This window comes from Sorex araneus, chromosome 3, assembly GCF_027595985.1.
Source record: "Sorex araneus isolate mSorAra2 chromosome 3, mSorAra2.pri, whole genome shotgun sequence".
In the NCBI taxonomy this organism is placed as follows: domain Eukaryota; kingdom Metazoa; phylum Chordata; class Mammalia; order Eulipotyphla; family Soricidae; genus Sorex; species Sorex araneus.
In genome coordinates this window covers 62,827,383-62,851,978 of record NC_073304.1, presented here as the reverse complement: position 1 = coordinate 62,851,978, position 24,596 = coordinate 62,827,383, and the positions used below count along the sequence as shown (strand labels likewise).

Genomic DNA, 24,596 nt, shown 5'->3' with positions numbered 1-24,596 from the left:
GGAGGAAACCTAGGGCCACCGGTGGAAGGATGTTGACACTGGTGGTGAGACTGGTGCTGGAACATTGTATGCCTGAAACTCAACAATGAATAACTTTACAAATCATGCTGCTTTAATTAAAAAAATTTAAATAAATTACATATAATTAAAATTAGTCATTACTCCCTGCAGTCTCACATTCTTCTATAAATAATATTTTTTATTATCTTTAGAGACAATAAAAATCTCTCTCTTTTTTTTTTTTTTGGTTGTTAACTTTATTTGGTCACTGTGAAATCACAAAGTTTACGATCTGGTTTCAGGCAGACCACGTTTCAACAACAATCCCTTCACCAGTATCTATTTCCCTCCACCAATGCCCTCCCCACAATCTTCCATCCCTTTTGCCTCACAACCACCAGTCTGCCTCTATGAGACACACTATTTTTTTTTAATGTTTTTATGTTTTTGCATTGTGGTTTATAGTTCTATAGTGATAAGGTTCCACGCATAACACTTTACCACCTTTCAGTAACATCTCTTGCTTGAACACTTTCTCCTCTATAGTTGTAGTCCACCCTGTACTCTCCCCCAATCCCCACCAGATGGCATGTTTTGTACTGAAGACCAGTTCTTGCGTTCTTTTAATTGTTCTTTCATTTTCTTTGGCATTCATTATTCCACCATTATGTTTCTTTATATGCTGCTTATGAAAGAGACACTCTGTCAGTCTCTCTCCCTCTCCCTCTGACTAACTTCATTCAGCATGATACGCTCCAGTTTCATCCATGTAGAAGGAAATTGCATCTTATTTTTTCTTATAGCTGAGTAATATTCCATTATGTATATGTACCACTGTTGGTGTACAACACCCCATAATCTCAGGCCTAGCTAGGCTTGGATGTAAACATTGTTTTTCTGTTACTATTACTGGACTATACTTCCGGTTAAGTAACTGACTTTGATCCTGTTTCCGTTGACTAAGTTAATTTGCATATTCTGCCTATATGGCTGAATATCATTGGTTAGAACATTAAGCTTATTAATAAAAGGGGGCTGAACAGGCTGCTCTCCTGCACGCCACAGCACAACTCCGGAGACAGTTTGTAATCCTCCCACAAAACGTATTTCTTTCTTGTGCATATCTTAAATGCCTCAGACTGTCTAACCAAACCTTACTGCAACATATGTTGCAACATACCAGTTTCTTTACCCAGTCATCTATTCTTGGACAGACACTAGGGTTGTTTCCAGATTCTGGCTAATGTGAACCATGCTGCAAGAAACATAGGGGTATCAATGTCTTTTCTCCATTTTGGGCCCTTGGGATATATATCAAGAAGTGGAATTTCTGGGTCAATGGAAGCTCGATTCCTAGTTGTTGAGTTTTTGTTTGTTTGTTTAAGGAATATTCATTCTATTTTCCAGAAAGGCTGAACAAAATTTGCTTTCTTAACTGAAGTAACATTCCATTGTAATATTACATAAATTTTAAATGCTATTCATTAAAAGTCAAACATGTGTAACACCTGAACACAGAATCAGGAGTAAGCCCTGAACACAACTGGGTGTGGTCCCAACCCCGTCTTCCAAATAAAATAAAATTCAATGCACCTATGTACTATATTAGTTTTAGCACTAAAAGGGCTGAAAAGATAGTATATGGGATAAAGCAATTGCCTTGTAGGCAGCTGTCCCATGCCCAGCATCATATATGGTCTTGAGCTCAGAAGTGACTGCAGGGGTCACTTTTGAGCACAGAAACAGGAATAGCTCCTGAGCACCACTAGGTGTGGCCAAAAACAACAAAGTGGTTTACTATTAAAAGTCCAATTCTATCCTTCACTATGTATCATCCTTACCCACTGGGGAACAATGTTTTTTGGATCAGACCTGGGGTGCTCAAGGCTTACTCTTGGCTCTGTGCTCAGGGATTACTGTGGGTGGAGCTCAAGAGACCATATAGGGTGCTGGGGATCCAACCCAGGTTAGTTGTGTGCAAGGTAAGTAAGTATATAACCCTCCTGTACCAGCCCCTCAAATTAAAAAAAAAATTAGTAACAACAAAAATCAAGATATTGACAGAATAAATGACCAGAGGCAGAGGTAAAAAGATTCAAACTTAATTTTTTTTTTTTTGGGGGGGCCTGAGCCAAATAACACGGCTGTGCTTCCATGTCAGGGCCTGAGGATGTGATACTCAAGAACCTCCAGGGGCACACTTGGCAATGCTCAGGAGGCCAGGTGGCACTGGGGATGAACCAGGCTGGATTCATGCAAAGCATACACCCAAACCCTGGTACTATCTCCTCAGTCCTCCAGTTTATCTTGATAAACAAATAACGAAAAAATGTAAACAGCCATTTAATGACCAATCACAAAATTTACCTGTTTTACAGTAATTTTCATTCAATTTGAATATTATTGACACTATCAAATATATGCACACTAGCTAAGAGCTCTCTTATCTTACTCAGTTCTTTATTGGTTTTTCACACATATCACTTATCTTAAGCACACAAACTTGTATGTATAGTTTTTAAAGATAGAATTTTGGGGCTGCTGGCCAAAGTGATAGCACAGTAGGTAGAGCACTTGCTATGCACATGGCCAGCCCTGGTTCAATCTTTGGCACCTCATCTGGTCTCCCAAACAGCCAGGAGTAATCCCTAAGTACAGAGCCAGAGGTAAACCTTGGGCACCACTGATCATGGCCCGAAAAACTAAACCAACCAACCAACCAACCAACCAACCAACCAACCAACCAACCAAACAAACTAACCCCACAGAATTTTGGGGCTAGATAGTACAGAGGATTAGGAAGTTTGCCTTGCACATAAATCGATCATGTTCATTCCCATCCCCCATATGGTCCCTTGAGCACTGCCAGGAATGATTCCTGAGTGCAGAGCCAGGGCACGTTAGTAAGCAGGAGAAATGGACTTTTGTAGAAAGTTTGCCACAGTGGCAGGAGGGGATTTAGGACAGGAAAAGGACCACTATGACAATGATAGGGGAAAGTGGTCAATCTGGATGGGAACTGGGTGCTGAAAGGTGGTAAAGTGATATGCATGATAATGTTTTCAGTAACAGTATTGCAAACCAGTGTCTTAAAGGGGAAAACTAAAAGGTAAAAAGTACCTGCCAGAGGTCAGCTGGGGTGGTGGGAGGGAAACTGGGGACACTGGTGGAGGGCAGGGGACTCTAGTGAAGGGATTGGTGTTTAATCATGTACACCTAAAAATTATTCATGAATAACTCTGTAACTTGGTAACTCACAGTAAGTCAATACACTTTTTTAAAAAAGAGTTATTTTATTTATTTTGCTTTTGGGGTCACACCCAGCAATGCTCAGGGGTTGCTCCTGGTTCGGCACTCAGGAATTATTCCTTGCAGTGGTTGTGGGGGACCATATGGGATGTCAGGGATCAAACCCAGGTAGGCCACGTGCAAGGCAAACACTCTACCTGCTGTACTCCAGCCCCCCAAAAGAGTTCTGTTTTTATAGTACTGATGGATATCTGAATATTTTCTATTGATGCATTTCTCCCTCTTGTACTTAAATGCAAGTCTTTTATTACTTAATCAACTTCCCAAGAAGTTCAAGAATACTGAGTACCTAACCCTTAACTAAACCAATCACAAAATTTGACTTTGTATATGTTTTAAGTACTAAGAATAAATCCTATCAGCTTCAATAAAGAAGATTGTAATTTTTTTTTCATCCTTGGAAACTGTTCCAAAGAGATAGAACAAATTAAAAACAAAACCAAAACTTTGTCACCTCCTCCATGCCTGCAGTCACTTCTTATAGCCACTAGGTAGCATACTTTCATCTACAAAGTATATGAAAGGAAAAATTAAGTACAGAAGTAAAATAATTATGTCACCCTGTGACATGTACTATGGTTAAGAATTTAAATAGAAGGGGAATGTATTTAAATACTGGAGCTATTTCCCTTCAAACTGATGATTAGAAGTTGTCAACCTTTAAATATAACCTAGCTCACTCTTTGAGCGAATTATAAAAAGTTTGAACCTAGCCACACAGATGCAATAGTCTTATGTTTTGACACTTATCAAAAACTATGAAATACCCAAGTGAAAAGTAAAAGTAGATAGAGGGCGATCATTCACCTCTTATTTCTTAATTACACTTTTAGTACTTTTTTTTACATGTATGTATTCTTCTCCAAAACTTCACTTGTTTGTGTGACCCTGGGAAAATTTTAATGAACTTAACCTCATGAGTTTTTCAAATGTAAAATGAATGTGCTGAACACCTATCACACATAGTTATTGTAGTAACTACATAAGATAGTTACATACAAAGCTTAGAACTGTGTCTGGCATGTAAAGAAAAAACCTTTCAAAACCAATACTGTCATTGTCTTCCTAAGATAACATATAGCATACTCTCAAGAACAGTGCTATAAAATTAGGAAAATTAGGAACTGTTTACAAACCAGATGGTTGAACTCAGCTGTCTGACCTTACATTTCCTTAACATCTAGTGAGTACTTTTTGTGCCTGGCAGTACCTTGGGATCCTAACAAATAATGACTGGTCTACAGATTGTTGCAGTACAATCCTCATTGAATCACACCCCCTAGATCTCCTGTCACATTAACTCTGGACTTGTTGATGAGACTTGCTGTGAGCAATGGAATACTAGCCAAACACGGCATGCTAGGGCTTGAAAAACATATCTGCACACTGGTTGGAGCCTGTCATCTCTTTCTTCTGGACCCATGTTTGACCTTGGGAGCATGTGTGGATTAGCACTCTGAGAGGTGAGAGGTCGGTGAAAAGTAACCCAAGTCTGAGGCCTAGGGCATATGAGTAAGGCTATGTTAGAGGATGCAAGACAATTCAGTTCCAGTTATACCAGCCCAGACTTAGTTTAAGAACATTCTAGTCAAACACCATGTATATTTAAGAAGATGGTTCCACTCTAAAAATTCCAAAGAAACAAGAACTATCCCAAGTAACTTCACTTCTTTTCTTTTGGAAATATCAGATTATTAGGTTCACCACCAACAAAAAAAAAGAGAAAAAGTAACTTGGTGATGACAATGAGGAAATTCTGTGACTAGAAATAGGAATTGTGAGACCATATAAGATCCCCAAGAGCGATCCCCAAGTGCAGAACCAGGAGTAATCCCTGAGCACAGCTGGGTGTGGTCCCCAAAGAATCAAACAATGTTTCTCACTTACACCTCTTATGCCCATTCTGGCTCCTCCTCGGCATATTTAATTATTCCCTTACTGCTCTCAATGGTAACGCATTTTAGTTATGATTTCACCTGTATCACCCGTCATCCTGTTGCTCATCAATTTGCTCGAGCAGGGGCCAGTCACATCTTCATTTGTCCCTGTCACGTTCAGGGTCAGGGGAATGAAGCCCATTATTATTACTGTTTTAGGCATATTGAATACACCATAGGTAGCTTGCCAGGCTCTGCTGTGTGAGATTCTACATCGCTCTCATCCTGGGAGCTTTGTTTTATAGTCTCTGGATCTTGGCCATTGATGAGATTACATGGTGCCGGAGGCAGTTTGAGGGTGTGACTGCCAAGCTACTGGAAAACCGGGGATCTGGATGGAGGAGGCCCAGTCCTGATCCAAGCAGGCTTGGAGATCTCAGCCATTTCTAAGCTCAGACCTAGGTAGGTAAAGAACTAGGTCTGAGGACACAAGTGTGATCTTACTTACACATGCATGGACACATGCAAATGTTTAGCCTACCCCGATTATTACAAAATCAGAACAATGATAATATTTGCAGTGTCTTATTCCTTTTGGTATATACATCAAAATATAAAGTTTTATATCACTGTATCACTGTCGTCCCCTTGTTCATTGATTTGCTCGAGTGGGCACTAGTAACATCTTCATTCATCCCTGTCACGTTCAGGGTCAGGGGAATGACGACCATTATTGTTACTGTTTTGGGCATATCCAATATGCCACAGGTAGATTGCCAGGCTCTGCCATGCCAGATTCTGCATCCCTCTCTTCTGGGAGCTATGTTTTATAGTCTCTGGATCTTGGCCATTGATGAGATTACATGGCGCCCGGGGCAGTTTGTGGGTGTGACTGCCAAGCTACTGGAAAACAGGGGATCTGGGTGGAGGAAGCCCAGTCCCGATCCGAGCAGGCTTGGAGATCTCAGCCATGGGTCCTGCACACCTAGGTTCCTCTGTCGGTTCCTTCATGCATGAGGCTCGTCTGAATGTGAAAAGAGTGACCATGAGCATGGCTGTGGCTGGGTTCTGGAGGTTTTAGGCTGCCGGGGCTATGTTTTGGGTGGGGAGGGAAACTCAACCCGCCCCCCTCCAAGGGTGCCCTGGTGAAGACAGCCAGGCACGGGGGTAGGAGGTTCTGCTGTACCATAGAATACCCAACAGAAAAAAGAACCACACACAACCACTCCAATTTGGGGCCACATCTGGAGATGGTGCTCAGGGCCTCATATATGGTGCTAGAGATTCAAATCAGAGTCAGCCACATGCAAGGCAAGCACCTTAACCTCTGTAACCTTTGTACTATCACTCCGAAAGGGGTGGGAGCACATAATTTGCACGCAGAGGCTCAAGTTTCAACCTAGTACCACATAGTTCCCCAAGTGTTACAGGGAATGCCACCCCCCACCCCCCACTCCCACCCAGCACAGCTAGACATACCCCTCCAAAAGAAAATAGATGAAGGAAATAAATGACTGATACAGTCACTGAGTTCTCTATCCAACTGCTAGGTGACAACACTTTCTCTGCAAAGGCAGAAAAAGTACATGAATTAAAAGAAGAAATAGGAAAACTTCTTGCTAAAGCTGAGCTGCTGAGAAATGTGGATAAATCCCAGAAGATTCTTATGGAAGTAGAGAAAGTTCATGCAAAGAAAAAAAAAGCTTTATATATCACCAAAACCATAAACCACAAGAAAAATGAGGAAAAAAAACCCCAAAACAAAAACCATAAAACACACTCCAGAACAGTATTTACAGGATAGGGGAGGGTAGCACGGCAGTACAATATTTGCCTTACATATATGAGGTGGTCCTGGGTTTGATCCCAGTCACCATAAAATAAATAACAACCAGAGCCAGTATTAATATAGTGATCCTTTTTCTTTTCTAAGTGGCTTTCTTTTCTTTGTTGTTAATTTTTTTTGGCCACATCTGGCTGTGCTCAGGGCACAGAGTTCCCTGACTCTGTCCTCAGGGAACACTACTAGAGGGACTCAGGGGACCTTATGGGGTAGCATGGATCAAACCTGAGTTCTCTGCATTCAAGCTCGCACCTTGCCCACTGTACCATTTCTCCAGCCCCTATATTCCTAATACACTCGCAGGTGACATATTATTCTCTTCTTTCTAAAATTTTCTTTCCTAAAAATTACTAGACCTATGAAGAAAAGTCCTGAGTTCTCTGCATTCAAGCTCACACCTTGCCCACTGTACAATCTCTCCAGCCCCTATATTCCCAATTCACTTGCAGGTGACATATTATTCTCTTCTTTCTAAATTTTTCTTTCCTAAAAATTACTAGACCTATGAAGAAAAGTCCTTCAATTTTTACCTCTTGTTGTTTGTATTATTAAAAGCAAAACAGTAACATTTTTGGAATCAAATTAAAAAATACTTGTCACTGTCTCTGTCACTGTCATCCTGTTGCTCATCGATTTGCTTGAGCGGGCACCAGTAATGTCTCGATTGTGGGACTTGTTAATGTTTTTGGCATATTGAATATGCCACGGGTAGCTTGCCAGGCTCTGCCCTGCAGGCAAGATACTCTCGGTAGCTTTGCCGGGCTCTCCGAGAGAGGCGGAGGTGAAAAATACTTACGTTTAAAAAATGATTTTAATAAAGTCACCCCAGTGATTTTTTTGGGGCCAGTAGGGCTCATAACAGTGCAGCAGCAGGGATACATGCAGTGCCAAGCTTCAAAGTCAGGGCCTCATACATGCTAGGCATGTTCTATACCATGTATCCCCCTGGCCTAGGTATTTATTTATTTTTGCATTTTGGGTCACACCCAGCAGTGCTTAGGACTTACCTTGGCTCTGCACTCAAGGATCACTTCTGAGGGACTTGGGGGACCATATAGAATGACACGGATTAAACCCGGTTGACCTTGTGCAAGGCAAGCATCCTACCTGCTGTATGATCACTCTGGCCCCTGGCCCAGATTTTTAGATTTTTTTTTCTTTTTGGGTCACACCCAGTAATACACAGGGGTTACTCCTGGCTCATGCACTCAGGAATTACCCCTGGCGGTGCCCAGGGGGTACCCTGGGATGCTGGGAATCAAACCAGGGTCGGCCTTGTGCAAGGCAAATGCCCTACCCGCTGTGCTATCACTCCAGCCCCAGATTTTTAGATTTTAATGCAAATATCTCTTGTGGGCTGGAACAATAGTACAGCAAGTAGGGTGTTTGCCTGGTATGTGGCAAATCCCTGGCATCCCATATAGTCAGCTGAGCCCTCCTGTAGTGATCCCTGAGTGCAGAGACAGGAATAAGCCCTGAACACCAAGTGCAGCCCCAAAACCAAAAAAACAAAACTAAAAACCATAAACCAACCCCAAAAAACAAGTGGGGAAGCCCCCCCAAAAAACACAACAAAACCTCTTGCTTTTTATATACTAACACATCATCTGACGTCTTTAAATTTAAAAAGTTATGATTCCTAAAGTTCAAGATTTAAAAAGAAAATAACTGGACCCAAATCAAGAGGAGGGGGAAAAAAATCTCAAAATTAAGCACTAACTCAAAAACTGAAGCTATAAAGCTTTTTTTCTTTATATAGGGTAGGGGTCATACCCTGCTGTGCTCAGTCCCAACTCTTGGTTCTTCACTGAGAGATCATACCTGGTGGGATTGGGGACCATATGGGGTGCAAGGCAAACATCTTACCTGCTGTACTACTTCTTCAGTCCAAGGTTGTAAAAGTTTTAAATGCAAATGAAGGCTATAACTATAAATACAATGACTATCCAATCACAAATGCTTAGGGCCTTCAGGACAGCACCAATAAAATATTTGTTTCTGTGTCATACCAGGAAGTACTAGGGAAACTAATCCAGCCAGACCCCATGATTGGGGCCCAGGTGATGCTGGGGGTTAAACCCAAAGATCCCACATGCAAAGCACGTGCTGTTCCTTTGAGCCACCTCAACTTAGCAGTTATCAGTGACATATTATTTTAAATATTCATATATAAAAATCCAATTTTTAATGATCTGGGCAAAAGAGAACTTAGCACAGTACATAAGACTCATTTTTTCAAAGGAACTACTATAACCCAGCAAGAAAGATATATATTTAGCTTATTATGTTTGAGGGCATCAGAAATATCTTTGGTTTTCTGTACTCTTAAATGAGGACTGAACTTCCATAGAAAGGAACTTATAAAATAGAAAAAAAAAAGATGGTTTACATAACAATGGATTGATCTTCAAGGTGTTTAGCTCTACATAAAAGCACAGAATACAGTTCGTCATCTTCTGTGTTAAAAAGGCCAAGAGGAGTGTGTGTGTGTGTGTGTGTGTGTGTGTGTGTGTGTGTGTGTAAATGTATGATCCCATTTGTGTGATGGCTAGCAGGTTAAAAAAAGGTTAAATTCTGTTTACCATTTTGTGCATTTTAAACTGAGTAATGTAAAGATGTTGATCAAAGAAAAAAATTAAAATTACTTTACCTTGCACCATTGTTCCTAATGACTTCCACAGTTTCTTCAACAAAATATCGATCCTTGATATATGCAAAAATATCATCACAAATTTCATGCAAGCGTGAACGATGGGTAAGGTTGGTCAAGTATAAAACTGGAATAATTAATGGTTCTGGAAAACTCTGAAGATTCTGTCTTGCTTTTTTTTCTGACTCAAGTGCTTCCTGATAAGTCAGTCCAGGTCTACCCGTCACAGCACAACTCCACACAAGACTGTTGCACAGAATGGTTCGTTCAAAAAAGTCACTGATTAAAAAACAAAAAACAAAAAATCCATTAACTATCATTTTAATAGTTTATAAAGGACTGTGCCTTTATTGAAAAATTTTACAAATAATCATTGAATTCACTAAGTTTGTTACTAGTCACCTTACGTTATAATACAAATCTACGGAAAAATACTTTAAAGCTAAGCATTTATATCTTGCAATTTAAAAGGTATATTCAGCCAGAATTAAACTCGAATTCTTTACTTTTGAAATTGTAAACTTAATCTTTCTTTCTCCTCCTAATTTTTTAAGCTTTTTATTCAAGGGAGTCAAAACATTGGAGTTAATTTAAGCACTTATCTACTGAAAGAAAAGTTTTAACATAATGAAAACTGGGGCATTAAAGCATCTAAACAGAAAGGTTAAAGAAATTACAGAATTTCACAAAATGAAAAAAAAATCATTAAACAGTTTAAGAATCCTTAAAATACATATCAATACTAATTTTAAGGAAGTTCCAATTTTATTCTCTCCTATATTTTTTTAAAAGCAAAAGGTTACCAAGTGGGACTATTGCCAATTATAATGGTCTCACTTGTCAATAAAAAAAAGGTAAGAAAAAAAAGAGATAGAAAAGGAAGATAACAGAGAAACCAAGAGATTTCTGGAATCTTAGCACAAAAATCAAGGTTAACAGCTACAGTGTAGAAACACACCTGAGGGATCATTCTACTCAGTTCTTTTATGCACAACTACAATTCCTTAATCTGAGCAATAATGTATTTTTAAAAACTCTATCAATTTAAATCTTGAGATATTGGTGAAATGATTGTCTGCCATTTACAAAGATAAAACTTTGTAAATTTTTACAAAATTTTTTTGTAAAAAAATGTGCCCTGTTGGGAAAAAATAGCTGAATCTTGAAATGCTAATGCTAAGCAAAATAACTAAAAGATATTATGAGATGGCTTCCCTCATATGCTAGGAAATGAACTGGCAAAAAATAAAAGTAAATTCTAAACTTGTTTAAAAAACAACAACAACAAACAAAAAACTCAACTATTATGGCTACCAGAAAGAAAAAGAAAACGGAGGTGTCTTTTTGGTAGTGGGAGTCATGAGAATTATATATATTTAGAGGTGTGAGGCAAGAGGCAGATACAGAGTTCAAGTGGCTGGACACATGTTTTGTGTGCAGGAAGCCTGAGTGTGATGCCCAAATCTGATCCCAGCACTTATCCCCTCCCTAGATTCACATGGTACCGGTACCATAAGTGAGAGTGATCCCAAGCACTAAGCTAGGAATAGCCCAAATACTGTGACCTCTGCCAAACCATCACTCCAAAAAAAGAGGTGTGAAGTGAATCTGAAATTCATAAACTTTATAAAAATGACATTTTGAAATAAAAACTATATTTGAAAATAAATCTGGTTTATCAATTTTTTAGAAGATAAAAATGAGTTTAAAAATATGACAATTAGAGGGGCCAGAGAAAGTATGGTGGATAGGGTGCTTGCCTTGCACGTGGCCAATCTGAATTCAATCCCCAGCACTTCATCAGTTCCCCAGAAACTTGCAAGAAGTGATTCCTGAGCTCAAAGCCAGGAGTAGCTCCTGAACACAGATTTGTGTGCCCCCCCCCCCCGCCCCAAGGTAAGACAATTAGGTGCACTGGGGTGTCATAAAATGCTGGATGGGAATCACCATTAGGAGCATATTCAGCACTTTAAATCCCAAGTTACAAACTTATGTCTATAAACATCAAGCCATATCTTTAATAACATTTAACAGTGAAAAGGTAAAATGAAATGCAAGAAACCTTAACATCAGATTTAGTAAGTAAAAAAAAAAAATTGAATCACTGAAAACAATCTCATGTATACAAATAGTACTTACAAATATTATATACAATTTTGTTTTGTTTTTGGGTCACACTTCAAAATACTCCGGGGTTATTCCTGGTTCTTCACTCAGGAATCACTCCTGGTAGTGCTCAGGGCACCACATGGGATGCCAGGGATCAAATCCAGCTTGGCCGCATGCAAGGCAAGCATCTCGCCCACTGTACTATCACTACAGCCCCTAAACAAATGTTTCTTACAGAGAAAAGGAGGAACTAGGAAGGAATTATCTTAAATATTTCTTCACTGTTTGAATTTTTATGATCAGTACTTGAGTTCCTCTAATTTTTTTTAAAAAAACAAGATAGTTTTTATTGACACTTATTTAGAAAGACTTGTGGAAAGAGAAAGAGAGAAGTACGTGCTTGAGAAAGGCACAGGCTTCTACAGAGTGGAAATAAGCAAGTAAAGAAATAGAGCCAAGCAAATGAGACATGTGTTCAAAGGAGAACACTGGCTTTAAGAGCAATCCTCTTTAAATTTTTTTAAATCAAAAAAGTCCTAGGCACTACCATTAGTTGTCTCAAAGAATTAAGATAGGGTAGATATTTTCCCCTCCTTTATGCTTTGGTCTACTTTTCAATAATTGCACATTAATCAATATACATTTAATTTGAGGGGGCTCTTTAGACCATACCCTCTAGTGCTCTGGGGCTACGCCTTGATTCTATGCTTAGGCTGGACTCCTGGTGGTGCTTGAGGGAACCATATGCAGCACTGGAGATGGAACTGAAGTCAGCCACATGAAAACTTAATTATTATAATTATGTTTCCTTCCTGAAAGCTCCCCCTTCCTTCTCCCATCATTCTAAAAAGCAGTAAAATGTCTATGTGTTTACTTCCTGATTTGTAAATCTGTAGGTTATTGCCATAAGTCTGATCAGAGATGAATTGGGGTTATCCATTATATTAATTTTATTTACATATTTATCTATAGAACCATATAAAAGTGCAATTTAAGAGAGTGAATAAAGAAAAATCATATTTTGACACAAGACGACATAAAAAGTCTGCATGTCGTTAAGTAACTCAAATTCAGTACACAGATGATCTAATGGGTCATATATGTACCTCATTAAAACATCAGACATTAAGACAGAAGACAGAAGCAGATATCCTCTGAGTTTGCAGTTTTTGAGGCAGTGGCCTTAAAAGTTAAGCCAAAGGAAAGGTAGAGCTGAAGAAAGGAATGCCAGAAAAGATTCACATAATCTGGATTTTAGAAGTAAAAAGATAAATTATTAGCTGAGAGGTAACAGGCATACACAACAGGTGGCTATTAATTCTACAGAATTAAATGGATAGAGCTTACAAGTATTAAGTTTCACTGTCTAAATTTATGGTTTACTTACTCATAAAGTTGATATTTTCCCCAGGAAACATTAAGATTTAACTTCAAATTCACTTAACACATAATATTCACATGTTGTAGTTCTAGTAATTTAAATTAAACCTAGTATTTTAAAAATTTATTTCAAATATAGATATACTACACATAAACTTTCAAGAAGTAGTATATATTTTACAATATTGCATACATCTTAATTTAAAGAATGAGTCACGTTTCAAATTCTGAAAACCCCTGCATGACATAATGGTACCTACATAGGACAGCACGACTTTGATCAAAACATATTAGTATGTGGGAGTCTTGGAGTTATTTGTGCCATGGCAGGAAAATAGTTTGTGTAGAGAGTTGTGGTAAAAGTTTAATGTTGTTCAAAAGATGTGTGTGTGTGTGTGTGTGTGTGTGTATGTGTGTGTGTGTGTGTGTGTGTGAGAGAGAGAGAGAGAGAGAGAGAGAGAGAGAGAGAGAGAGATTTCTCCTACACCCAGGTTTCTAAGTCTGCAACTTCTCGGTGCATTTCCTTTGTCTATCTGCTCTACAAAGTGATTGTTACATTATAGCCCTGCTGTGCACAAAGATCTATCCCCAGGAGGAAGGAGGCGGGGCATACGACGGTAGGGACCATTTTAAAGCAAGGGGAAAGGCCAAGGGCAATTTCCCTACTTCTCACCCAGCATGTTGCTATCTCTTGGGGCCTCTTCACTTTCTCCTCAATTTGTAATTCTGCTGTCCATCATACACATTCAAATGTACAGAATTCTGCTAACCCTAAACTCGAGGGGATAGATTACAGCATTATTTTGCAAGAAAATAAAATGCTGGCATTGCTAAAAGAGGCGATTTAGCCAGCATTGCTAAAAGAGGCAGAGCACAAGTCTTGTTATGTGTGAGTCCCTGTTTTCGATTCTGGGTACTGCAGGACCCCCAAAGCACTGTTGTGTGCTAGTAATGGTAATCTCTAAGTACCATGATGCCAGGTGTGACCCTATTAAAAAAATTGTAACATATCAAGTAATATTTTATATGAATATAAATTTAAATATAAATCAGTACAAATTATATCTCCAATTTGTGATTATATTTCTTCAATATTTTCTACCAGAGATGGGTAACAGTATTCGACAAAGGTTCAATCCAGCATCCCTTTTTTTTGGTATTTACTTTAACAATCGCACTCATACTATGTTAGAGAGAATAGCTTTCTTCTATGACCTACATATTATGTGCTCTCAGTGAATGCTTTCTCACTATCTCTACAGAGTTGGATAGCTGTAACAGATTCTCTGGATCTAAAAAGCCTGAAATATTGATGATCTAATCCTTTAAGGAAAGTCTGAGGTCTTTTATTATCATTATTTCTCTCCTCAATTTTTGTTTAGTTTTTTTTTCTTTTTTTTTTGGGGGGGCGGGCAAACCCAATAGTGTGTAGGACCTATTCTAGCTCTGTCTGGACTCAGAGGTTGCTCCTGTCAGGGTTCAGAAGACCATGTGTTACTGGGCACTGAACCTGAGCCTCTTGCAAATGAAGCATACACTCAACCCACAGAGCTACTTCTTTGCTTATTTCTTAAGGAAAAATGACTTTTAAGTTAGCAGGTTCAATATGGTAAGAATATGGTAAGAATATAACTTTAATATAAAGTTAACTTCTAGTGAAGAAGCTGAGGAACTAAGAGTAACATAATGTTGGGTACTAGGAAAACTAAAAGCCAAAGTCTGAGATACCTCATTTCAGTAGAACACACTGACCACTGGGCTCTGCCGGGAGTGGCTCCAGTTGATCCCCTAAGCTCAAACTGTCAAGACCCACACCCATGAGGGGAATAACCTCTAGGCCCTCCCAAGCACCACCACTGCAGGTGACCACGATAAAAAGAAAAATAATTCCAGAAGAATAAAATTAAGAATAAAATGACAAAAACAGAAAACAAATACAATTCAGAAGATAAATGTGAATGAAGTATACTTTATGACCATACTTTATGATCCAAAGCTCTATTATCAGACATAGAAAAAATAAGAGTGAGCACAATTTAGCAAAAAGAGTAAGGGACAGAAAACAACACTACACGTATCAGTTCTAACTGAGAGATGAAGTTATTGGTTAAAAACTAGTAGTTTCCCACCTGACATGGACAGATGGTGTGCAAGAGATAAAAGTATGGCTCAGAAATTTAGAAAAGCTCAGAAGAACCCACTGATTATGAAAAGATCATCAACAGTAGAAAGGATGAGACATATGAGAAGAACATCAACAGCGCAAGGATTTCCTGTGACCAGATCTAGGTTGATTTTTAATTTTTATGTAAAACTTGAGAAAAACCATTTGGAAGAACTGTATAAAAGCTCCTGAAAGCAATTTGGACTTGCTCTTCAAACCTGTGTTCTCTCCTTTCTTGTCTCTGTATTTCTTTGCTGACAGTGTTCTCCATTGAACACACTTCACCTCCTCCGATACTCTCACATCTTTGTAAGTTTCAGTAAAACAAAAAACACAAACTACCTTGTTTTATGAAAAAGGAAAGAAAGAAGGGAGGAAAGAATGAAGGGAGGGAGAGAAGGAGGGAGGGAACAAGGGAGGAAGGAAAGGAAGAATGGAAGGGAAGGAAGGAGGGAAGGAAGGAAGGAAGGAAGGAAGGAAGGAAGGAAGGAAGGAAGGAAGGAAGGAAGGAAGGAAGGAAGGAAGGAAGGAAGGAAGGAAGGAGGGAAGGAAGGAAGATACTATTCTTAGGAGAAGGCAGGGGTATTTGCCTTGCATGGGCTGACCTAGGGGTGATCCCTGGCATCCCATATGTTACATCCCCAGTCTCCACCCCTAGCATTACCAAGAGTAATTCCTGAGTGCAGAGCCAGGATTACCTGCTGAGCATCAAAAAGAAAGTGGGGGGGGGTAAAAATAATTATCCCTAGGAAATAACCTGGATTATTCTTTGCATTTCCTTTACTAATGGGGTATATGAGCAGAAAATGAGGTGATCATAGACATGATAGACTTAAATGCCTTATAGTATGGGGGAAAAATAACAGTAAGATGGGAACCACACTTACTTTTAAGTTCGAGCGGGCACCAGTAATGTCTCTCATTGAGAGACTTATTGTTACTGTTTTTGGCATATCCAATACGCATGGGTAGCTTGCCAGTTTCTGCCTCGCGGGCTCGATACTCTCGGTAGCTAGCCAGGCTCTCCGAGAGGGGCGGAGGAATCGAACTCAGGTCAGCCGCGTGAAAGGCGAAGGCCCAACCATGTGCTATATCGCTCCAGCCCAAGTAATAAAGAGAAAATGTTAAATAACCAAAATACAAGATTTGGTTTTATAAAGAATCACTGTCACTGTCACTGTCATCCTTGTTCATCGATTTGCTTGAGCGGGAACCAGTAACGTCTTCATTGTGAGACTTGTTACTGTTTTTGGCATATTGAATACGCCATGGGTAGCTTGCCAGGCTCTGCTGTTTGGGTGAGATACTTTCGGTAGCTTGCCAGGCTCTCTGAGAGGGGCAGAGGAATCGAACCCGGGTCGGCCACGTGAAAGGCGAACGCCCTACCCGCTGTGCTATCACTCCAGCCCTTATAAAGAATATATGTTATTCCTTTATACTTTATTTATAACTCAAACTTGGATAATAACATTAAAGCAGGTTCCTAAAATTTTCAGATGACACTAAAGTGTGGAAAGCAATAATGAGGATTCTAAATATCTTAATAGCAAGGCAGGAGATACAATTCAGTAGTAAAGCATATCCCTTGCATGTGTGAGATCCTCGCTGGGACCCTGGTATCACCTGTCTATCCCTACCCCAACATACAAACCAGTTCTGGTGTCCCCAGTACTGATGGGTATGGTCCCCCCCCCCGCTTTTTTTAATGCTAAGGGGTTACTCCTGGAGCTCTGCACTCAGGAATCATTCCTGGCGGTGCTTGGGGGACCATATGGGATGCCGAAAATCGAACTTGGGTCAGCTGCATGCAAGGCAAATGCCCTACCTGCTATACTATCGCTCCAGCTCCTGGTCCCTAATGTTTTGAAGGGCAAAAGTGATCCTCCAATTCACACTTTTTTTTTGCATTTTTATATAGCTCCCTCTGTTTAACAGTATTTGTAGAGCATTCTCTACCTAGAATGTTCTTCTTCCCCATTTTGTGTTCTTAAATTTTGTATTTCCCATTTTGTGTTCCCGATAGCTCCACATTTGAGGATACACCTCAGATATTATCTCCTATTTGATCTACAGTTATTAACTCCACTTTCTATGCTCACGTAACACAAATGAGATTAAGACACTAATGTTGAAGACATATATTCACTTCTCATTAGAGGAACAAATTATCTCAGCATCTCCAAGGACTCTCCCAAGTACAGTGTCAAAAACAAATAAATGTATTCTCATTGACAAATCACATTATATTTTGTGTGTATCTTGATAAAGCACACACATGAATAAGAAGGAAAGAGGAAAATGCGTGAATCTCAGCTTCACTATTTGAATCACCAAGGGGGGCTTTTCCAGGTCTCCTAAGCATTGCTTGGGAGCCTCTCCCCTCTCCCCCCCCCCGCCCAACCCCCCATACACAGAAAAAAACATAAGACTATGGGGATTAGAGACAATAGAGAAGGTTAAGGTGCATGCCTCTCATAATGTTCACCCTGATTCAATCCCTGAATGGATTGCATTGGCCCGTGAGCACTGCCAGGGATAGCCTTGAGGGCTCCTGAGCATCCTTGAGTGTGGTCTAGAACCTGTGCCTCACCCCAAAAAGTGCCTCTGAGATGACTCCAGCACTACAAAGCCCAAGTATTACTTCAAGGTTACATGGCCCCCTCACTGAACTGCTGACCCAGTACATTGAGAATTACTGTGAGGGGCCCCTGGGCTTCCTGAATCCTGCATGGGATGTGCCCCACAAAGTAAATAATAATAATAATAATAATAATAATAATAATAATAATACTATGATTTGAATAATTTTACAAAGAATATTACCATCTCTTGAATCTGAAATGGCATTGAGGTTTGCTTGGGTCAGTATAATACAGAAATGACTTTTGGAGGGACTGGAAAGATAGTATAGTATGCAGAGCACTTGCTTTGCATATGCCTGACCCAGGTTCCATCTCCAAGGACTCCCAGCATCCTCTGCGGTCCCCTAAGCATTGCCAGGATTAATTTCTGAGTGCAGAGCCAGGAGTAACCTTTGAGCACTGTCAGGTGTGACTCAAAAGCCAAAACAAAAAGCTGAAGGCCCAAGAGAAATAAATCCATGTCAGATTGATAAAAAAAAATTTTTTTAAATGACACTTGGAGATACTTTCATTCTAACCTTTTAGGAACCCTGACACCAACATGTGAAGCAATCCAGGCTAACTTCCTGAGGATGAAAGAATGCAAGGTAAGAAAAGTCATTTCAGTATACTGAACCATTTTTATACTTATACATAAATTTGTCAACACCTCAGTGAAGCTGGGGAAAAAGCATACACACATAGAGAAAAACCATCCCAGCTAAGTCCCTCACATGTGATCAAGGCCACCATTACTCTACCCACCTTTATTCCATCTACCCTCCAGCAGACTGCAGCTAAGTGAGTTAGCACTTAGTGCTGATGAAAGACTAGAAGAAATCAAATAGGCAATTCATGAAACTGAGGTACTAAGTTTTTCTTGGTGAGTTGTTATGACAAAATTTATGCACACACACCTATATCCATATTTATGGGTATTTATATATACATACTATCTGAAGAATGCATAAAAAAAGGCAACTTGCAAAGTAAAAAAAAAAGTAAAACAAAAACTCTGGGCTATGTGGCAGATTGACACCACCTAGATTATCCAATACTCCTTGAAAATTCTATACTCAACATGAATTTGGATAATATTTATGTTTCACATAGCTAACTATAATGTTGGGAAACTATGAAAGGTACTTTTCCTCATTCTGAACTAATAGCATTGAGTTGTACACTTGCTATAGAGAGCTTAATAATTTAGAGGTGTGGTAAAGAAATTGGATAGTTGAGCATGGTGCCAACACAAAGATCTAAGCTGTCAGCTTGAATTCCAAGCAAACCCCTGTGTTCTCGGCACAAACCTCTGCATATTGCAATAAATACTAAGAATGGGCCGAAGAGACAGTACAGCAGATAGACCAGGGTTCAATCCTGGGCACCACAAATGGTCCCAAACCTGCCAGGAGAGATCTCTGAGAACAGAGCCAGGAGTAAGCCCTCAGTATCACCAGGTGTGGCCCCAAAACCAAAATAAATAGATAAACACTAAGAAGAACTCTGTATTATAAGCTCTATGTAATAGAGCATAATCTCTAAAATCTTTTTACTCATGAGTAACCACTAAATTGCTAGATAATATAGATTTGGACATTAATCTTTGATTTATTCTCTCTACCCCAACACCAGTTTCCTTATCTGTTAAAATTTATAGATTTATTAACAGATGAATTAACATGAGTTGACGAACAATGATAATGAGATGCCCTATAACCTAGATAAAATCCTTTCAATGGAAAAGATAAGTTAAAACATAATTATGTAAAAAAGATTCCTAAATCTTGAATGAAAAGTTTTACTTAAAAATGGTAAATAGGGGCTGGAGCAATAGCACAGTGGGTAGGGCATTTGCCTTGCACAAGGCCGACCTGGGTTCGATTCCCGGCATCCCATATGGTCCCCATAAGTTCCAGGAGTAATTCCTGAGTGCAAAGCCAGGAGTAACCCCTGAGTATCGCTGGGTGTGACCCAAAAAGAAAAGAAAACAGGTAAATACATTCCAATTTCAGGGACCTAAGTGTCTACAAAAATAATTTTATTTAGAAGATTATGTCACATGGAATCACATTCCTATCCCACACATCTCTAGAATTTCTGTTTCTCAGACCTGATTCTTCCATTTTGAACAATTCAGTCAAACTAAAAACAAAATTGTCAGCTAGCCAAACTACAAAATAAATTCTTAAGAGATTAATAATACACTTGTAACTTATGCAGTTATAGACAGTATACTATTTTAATAAGCCTTCTTTATTTTTGAAAGCAGGTCAAACAAGAGTTAGCAATTAAAGTGCATGCAGTTCAAACAAAATAAAGGAGTTTGCACTGCATAATCATTAAGGATCCAAGCTGGTCCTGGGTCCCTATCTCAAATAGTCCAGGCTCTTAGAAAAGAACAAATGTGAGGCAACAGATACATTGTGATAAAAGTGCAATAACAGATGTTACACTACCTAATATGGAAAGATTGTCACTGATCTTCAGAAGGACAAAGGAGGAAGTGTTAGGTTAAAATATGAAGTAAGATGGACACAAAACGAAATAGTAGAACCACTGCAACTTATACTAAATAGAGTTAAGAAACAAAGTTACTTCGTATTGAATTGGAAAGTGAACAATGAAAGGTGTAGAAATCTATTTGAGACTAATTAGAAATAGTTATATTTAATAAATAAAAATCTGACTGAGCAGATAAACATTGTGGTTTTCAGAAAAATTCAAGTTATTCAAAATAATGAAATTAAAGCATAGTTTTTCCACAAATTCACATAAGCCAATGACGACTTAATCAATGTGTAACAGGTTTCCTTCATAGCTTCTCCAATGAGTGCCAGGAGCAGATAGTCACAATATTGCAGACCACCATATATTCATGAATGATCCTTTTGTAATTCTCAAAGTAATATAAAATTTAACAATTAATGGAAGTCTTCCAATACTGTCAATTAAAAGTCATAAAAATTAATACCTAAGAATCCTATTAGCTGTGCACTTTTCAGGGTATCTGAAAAGTGATCTAGTATCCTTGCACCCAAAGCAATCACCTTCCTGAACTCTTGTAATTTCCAAAAACCTAAACACAACAGCACAGGGAAAACAAAAACCCTAGTCATTAAACTTTTAAAAGTTTACATTTTACAAAAGACAGTTTCTTAATATTTTTCTATGATTAGAATCATCCAAGAACCAAAGTAAATGAAAGGTACATTTTTTATTCAAAAAAGTATAACAGACATTTCATTATCCCTTCAAAAGTGAGAAGAGCCTCTTTAAAAAACTGCTTATAGTCAATGTATGCATGAAACTCTATCATTAACAGTACTGTAAATCACAGTCTCAATAAAAGTTGGGAATAAAAAATAAAATTGTTAATATCAAAAGAGAACACAAATTGAAAACTTAAGCGTGTTTCCGATTTGGTTGGCATTCTTGCATACAGAACTTTAAATTTCAGAAATGCCAAGAATTTTAACTTAAATAGGAAAGAAGAGGGGGGATACCATCCCTGTCAAGCTACCTAATCCAAATTCTCTTAAGTAGTTACAAGAGTGAACTCAATTTGAGTAACAAAACAAGTCTGTACAGGAACAGAGTAAGATGTGCAATCCTATTTAAAAGTACTGTCTGCTGAAAAACCTCTCCAGATATAACATGTTTGTGCGTAACTTTCCCAAGAGCTGAAGAAAAAGCGCCTCGGCTTAAAAGAAAAGCTCCAAGAACTGCCTTTTCTAAGTCCAGTGCCCGTTTCTCAGACAGGTGCAGAGTTTGCCTAAAGCCCTCCCCTTCCTCTACCCCCTCCCCATTCCCCCCACCGAGAAGAGGTGCCTGCTGCATGATTGATCTGGTTTTACAACGCTGGGCTCCGAAGCCACAAAAGGAGTTTCCCCGCCAGCCTCGGTGGACATCCCGAGAGGATGAAGCACAAGAAAGAGCGAGTCTCGGGAGAGTTTCGGGGATGAGATTCGAGATTCCCCCCGCCTGGAGATGCGAGCCTGTTTCAACGGAGATCTCCAAATCATACCCACCGCCACCCACCCCCGCGTCGTTTGGGGTCACGGGACCCGGCGATCTTTGGGTGGAGGGGGAGGCTGGAGTGTGGGAGGGGGGGAGGAATCCACCAGGCGCGGGGCAGAAACGTAAAGGGGTGGAAACTTGCACCCGCCGCCGCGCCGACTCCTTATCAAAACAATAGCGAGTGGCACATGTCAGGCGGCCCACATGCGCGGGGGGGATAAAGAGCGGCGCGGCCGGAGTTGAACTTGTCTGAACCCCCTCCCCCAGCTCCCCAGCCGCCTCCGGGACGTGAAAGTGAAAACCCGGAGCGCCCCGGGCTGCGCTCGCTCCCCCCCTCCCCGCCCTCTCCCCGCCCCCGCCCCGACGTCTTCCTCGCCCGGTCTCCCGGGGGCGGAGACGCCGAGTTCCCCCGGGCCCGGAGTTAGTCACCAAGAAGAGGCGGTGACAGAGCGCGGCCCGCGTCGCACACTCCGCGCGGCCTAGCCACGCCAGACTGAGGCCGCCGGCGGCCGCGGCGTCCCGGCGCCACGACCCGCGGCCGGCGGGAGCTCCCCCGCACCGCCCCCCCCCCCATCCCCCGGCTCCACCTTTCCGTCTCCCCCAAGTGTCCACTTCATTCCCTCCAGTTCCCAAGTCGCTCCGACCCCGGGCTCCCCCTGGACACCGAGAAAAATAAAAGACGCCGGGCAGTTTCTGGCCCTCCAGGAGCGGGGATTCCCTCCCCGGGCCGGGGGCCGGCCAGTCCCGCGCCGCTCAGCGCAGAGGGGATCCCCTCGGCCGCCGGCCGGGGATCCCGGAACTGGCCCCGGAGTGCGCGTGTGGCCGCGGCGGGAGGGGCCAGGCGGGGAGTTTCCGCTGCCCGGACACCGCCGCGGCTCCCCGCGGAACCCGAGCACCCGCCGGCCGGCCCCGAGAGGGCGGGCGAGCGGTGGAGGGGGGGAACCCCCTGTCTCCTCCGGGCACGGCCGCTCCCCCAGCCCGTGCGACCCCACGCGCGCCGCGACGGGGCGGGGTGCGGCGGGCTACCTCCCCCTCCCTCCCCAGCCCGGGTCCCCGCGCAGTCAGTGGGGTGGGCTCGGGGCGCCGCGAAACGCGGGTCCGCCGCCACCCGTCACTTTCAAGTGGCCCCGCCAAGCAGCCGCGGGCGAGGAACGGGAGCGAGACAAAAGGGCGCTGGGGTGGAAAGGGGGGGGGAAAGCCCTCGCACCCCGCACCCCCCGCACCCACGCGCCGGCCCGGCCCGCCCTTACTCGTAGTGGCGGAAGATCTCGTTGGTGACTTTACAGTAGAAAACTTCCTCGTCCGGCCGCAGGTCCGCGGGCGGCTGCTGTCTCACAAACGGCTTTCGGTGGAGCAGCGGCATCTCCCGTTCCGCCCCGCGGGCTCCCCCCGACCTTCGGCCGCGCGCTCCGCTCCGCTCCCCTAAGCAGAATTGGAGGGAAAAAAAGGGAGGGGGGGGTTGAAAAATAATAAAGCCGGTAAGGAGGCTGCTGCTGCTGCTGCTGAGCGCTCCGCGCGCCGGGGAAGCTCGCTGCCTTTTGTGTGACGGACGCGCCGCGGCTGTCTCGGGGAGCCGCACTCGCTCGGGTCGCTGCCGGGGGTCCGCGGAGCCCCGGGCGGTGGGGGGGATGGGGTGGAGGGGAACGGCCGCGGGCCCGGCTCTCCCAGCGCCCCCACCTCCGCACGCCCCGCCGCCGGCTCACAATGAGGCCGGACGCCCCGCGGCGGGCGGTGCGGGAGCGGCGGCGGCGGCGGCGGCAGGGCCCCCTCCCCCAGCGCCCGCTCCCAGCCCGCCGCCGCCTCCGCCGCCGCCGCCGCCGGCTCGCAACGTGCTCGGCGAGCCGCCGGCCGGCCCGACGCCCGCGAGGGCTCCCGCCGCCGGCTCGCCGACCCCGGCGCCGCTCCGCTTTGTTCCCCCGCCCGCCTCCTCGTCCCTCCTCCCGAGTGACCTCCCGAGAAGCCTCCCCCTCACCTGCGGGCCACGCTCACGGCCACTTCTCCACCGTCCGTCTCCACTTACAAAGGCAACGCTCCCGGGGCGCCTCTGTCCTCCCTGGGGGTCGCGGCTGGCCGCTGCCACTGCGCCGCCGCCGCCGGCCGCGTCGCCCGCTGCCACGGCCTGGCTCCGCGTGGGGGGCTCGCGTCCCACCGCCACCTCCCCGCCTCCCCGAGCTCCTGGGAAGTTTCTGATCTACTTTCGGCTCCCGAGGAGGAAGAGCTTTTGGGAGGAGCTTTGCGCTTCTCGCTTCTACCTTTTTATTGGCTGCTCGATGACTTTTACAGCCTGTCACTGATACAGGAAGAGACGGCCGAGAGCCTGGGAGAGAGCTTACATTATTAATTAATGAAGCAACCCCCTTGCGAAGAATCAGAAGCATCCTCCATGTTTGAGATTAGCAGCCAAAAAGATCGGGGTGTGTGTGTGTGTGTGTGTGTGTGTGTGTGTGTGTGTGTGTGTGTGTGTGTGGCGGGGGGGGGGGGCGGTGAGGTAGGGGGCAGCAAATGGGGTTTCGCAGACACAGAGCTAACAAAGTGAAGCCTTCATCTTCAAGTCTGGTACCAACCCTGGATTTCTCGAGGAGGAAAGGGCTCCAAGGATGATTTAACCGCGATTTTAAACGGG

The 24,596-nt window shown here is 42.5% G+C and overlaps 1 protein-coding gene and 1 pseudogene across 4 annotated transcripts in view; both read right to left on the bottom strand.

Annotated features, from left to right (window-relative positions):
• Positions 1-24,082, bottom strand: part of BAZ1A (bromodomain adjacent to zinc finger domain 1A) — an 83,507-nt gene extending 59,425 nt beyond the window's left edge. For 2 of the 4 annotated variants that reach the window (XM_055131499.1, XM_055131501.1), the window contains exons 1-2: positions 23,224-23,667; positions 9,680-9,958 (exon numbers count right to left, since the gene is read on the bottom strand). In XM_055131499.1, the coding sequence (XP_054987474.1) occupies positions 9,680-9,958; positions 23,224-23,336 (392 nt within the window). In that variant the 5' untranslated portion in view covers positions 23,337-23,667. Of the gene's footprint in view, positions 1-9,679; positions 9,959-23,223; positions 23,668-23,945 lie in introns of those variants that run through there. The other 2 variants (XM_055131498.1, XM_055131500.1) reach the window with 2 other exon arrangements.
• Positions 5,616-5,767, bottom strand: LOC129403934 (small nucleolar RNA SNORA72; annotated as a pseudogene).
• Positions 24,083-24,596: the final 514 nt, after the last annotated feature.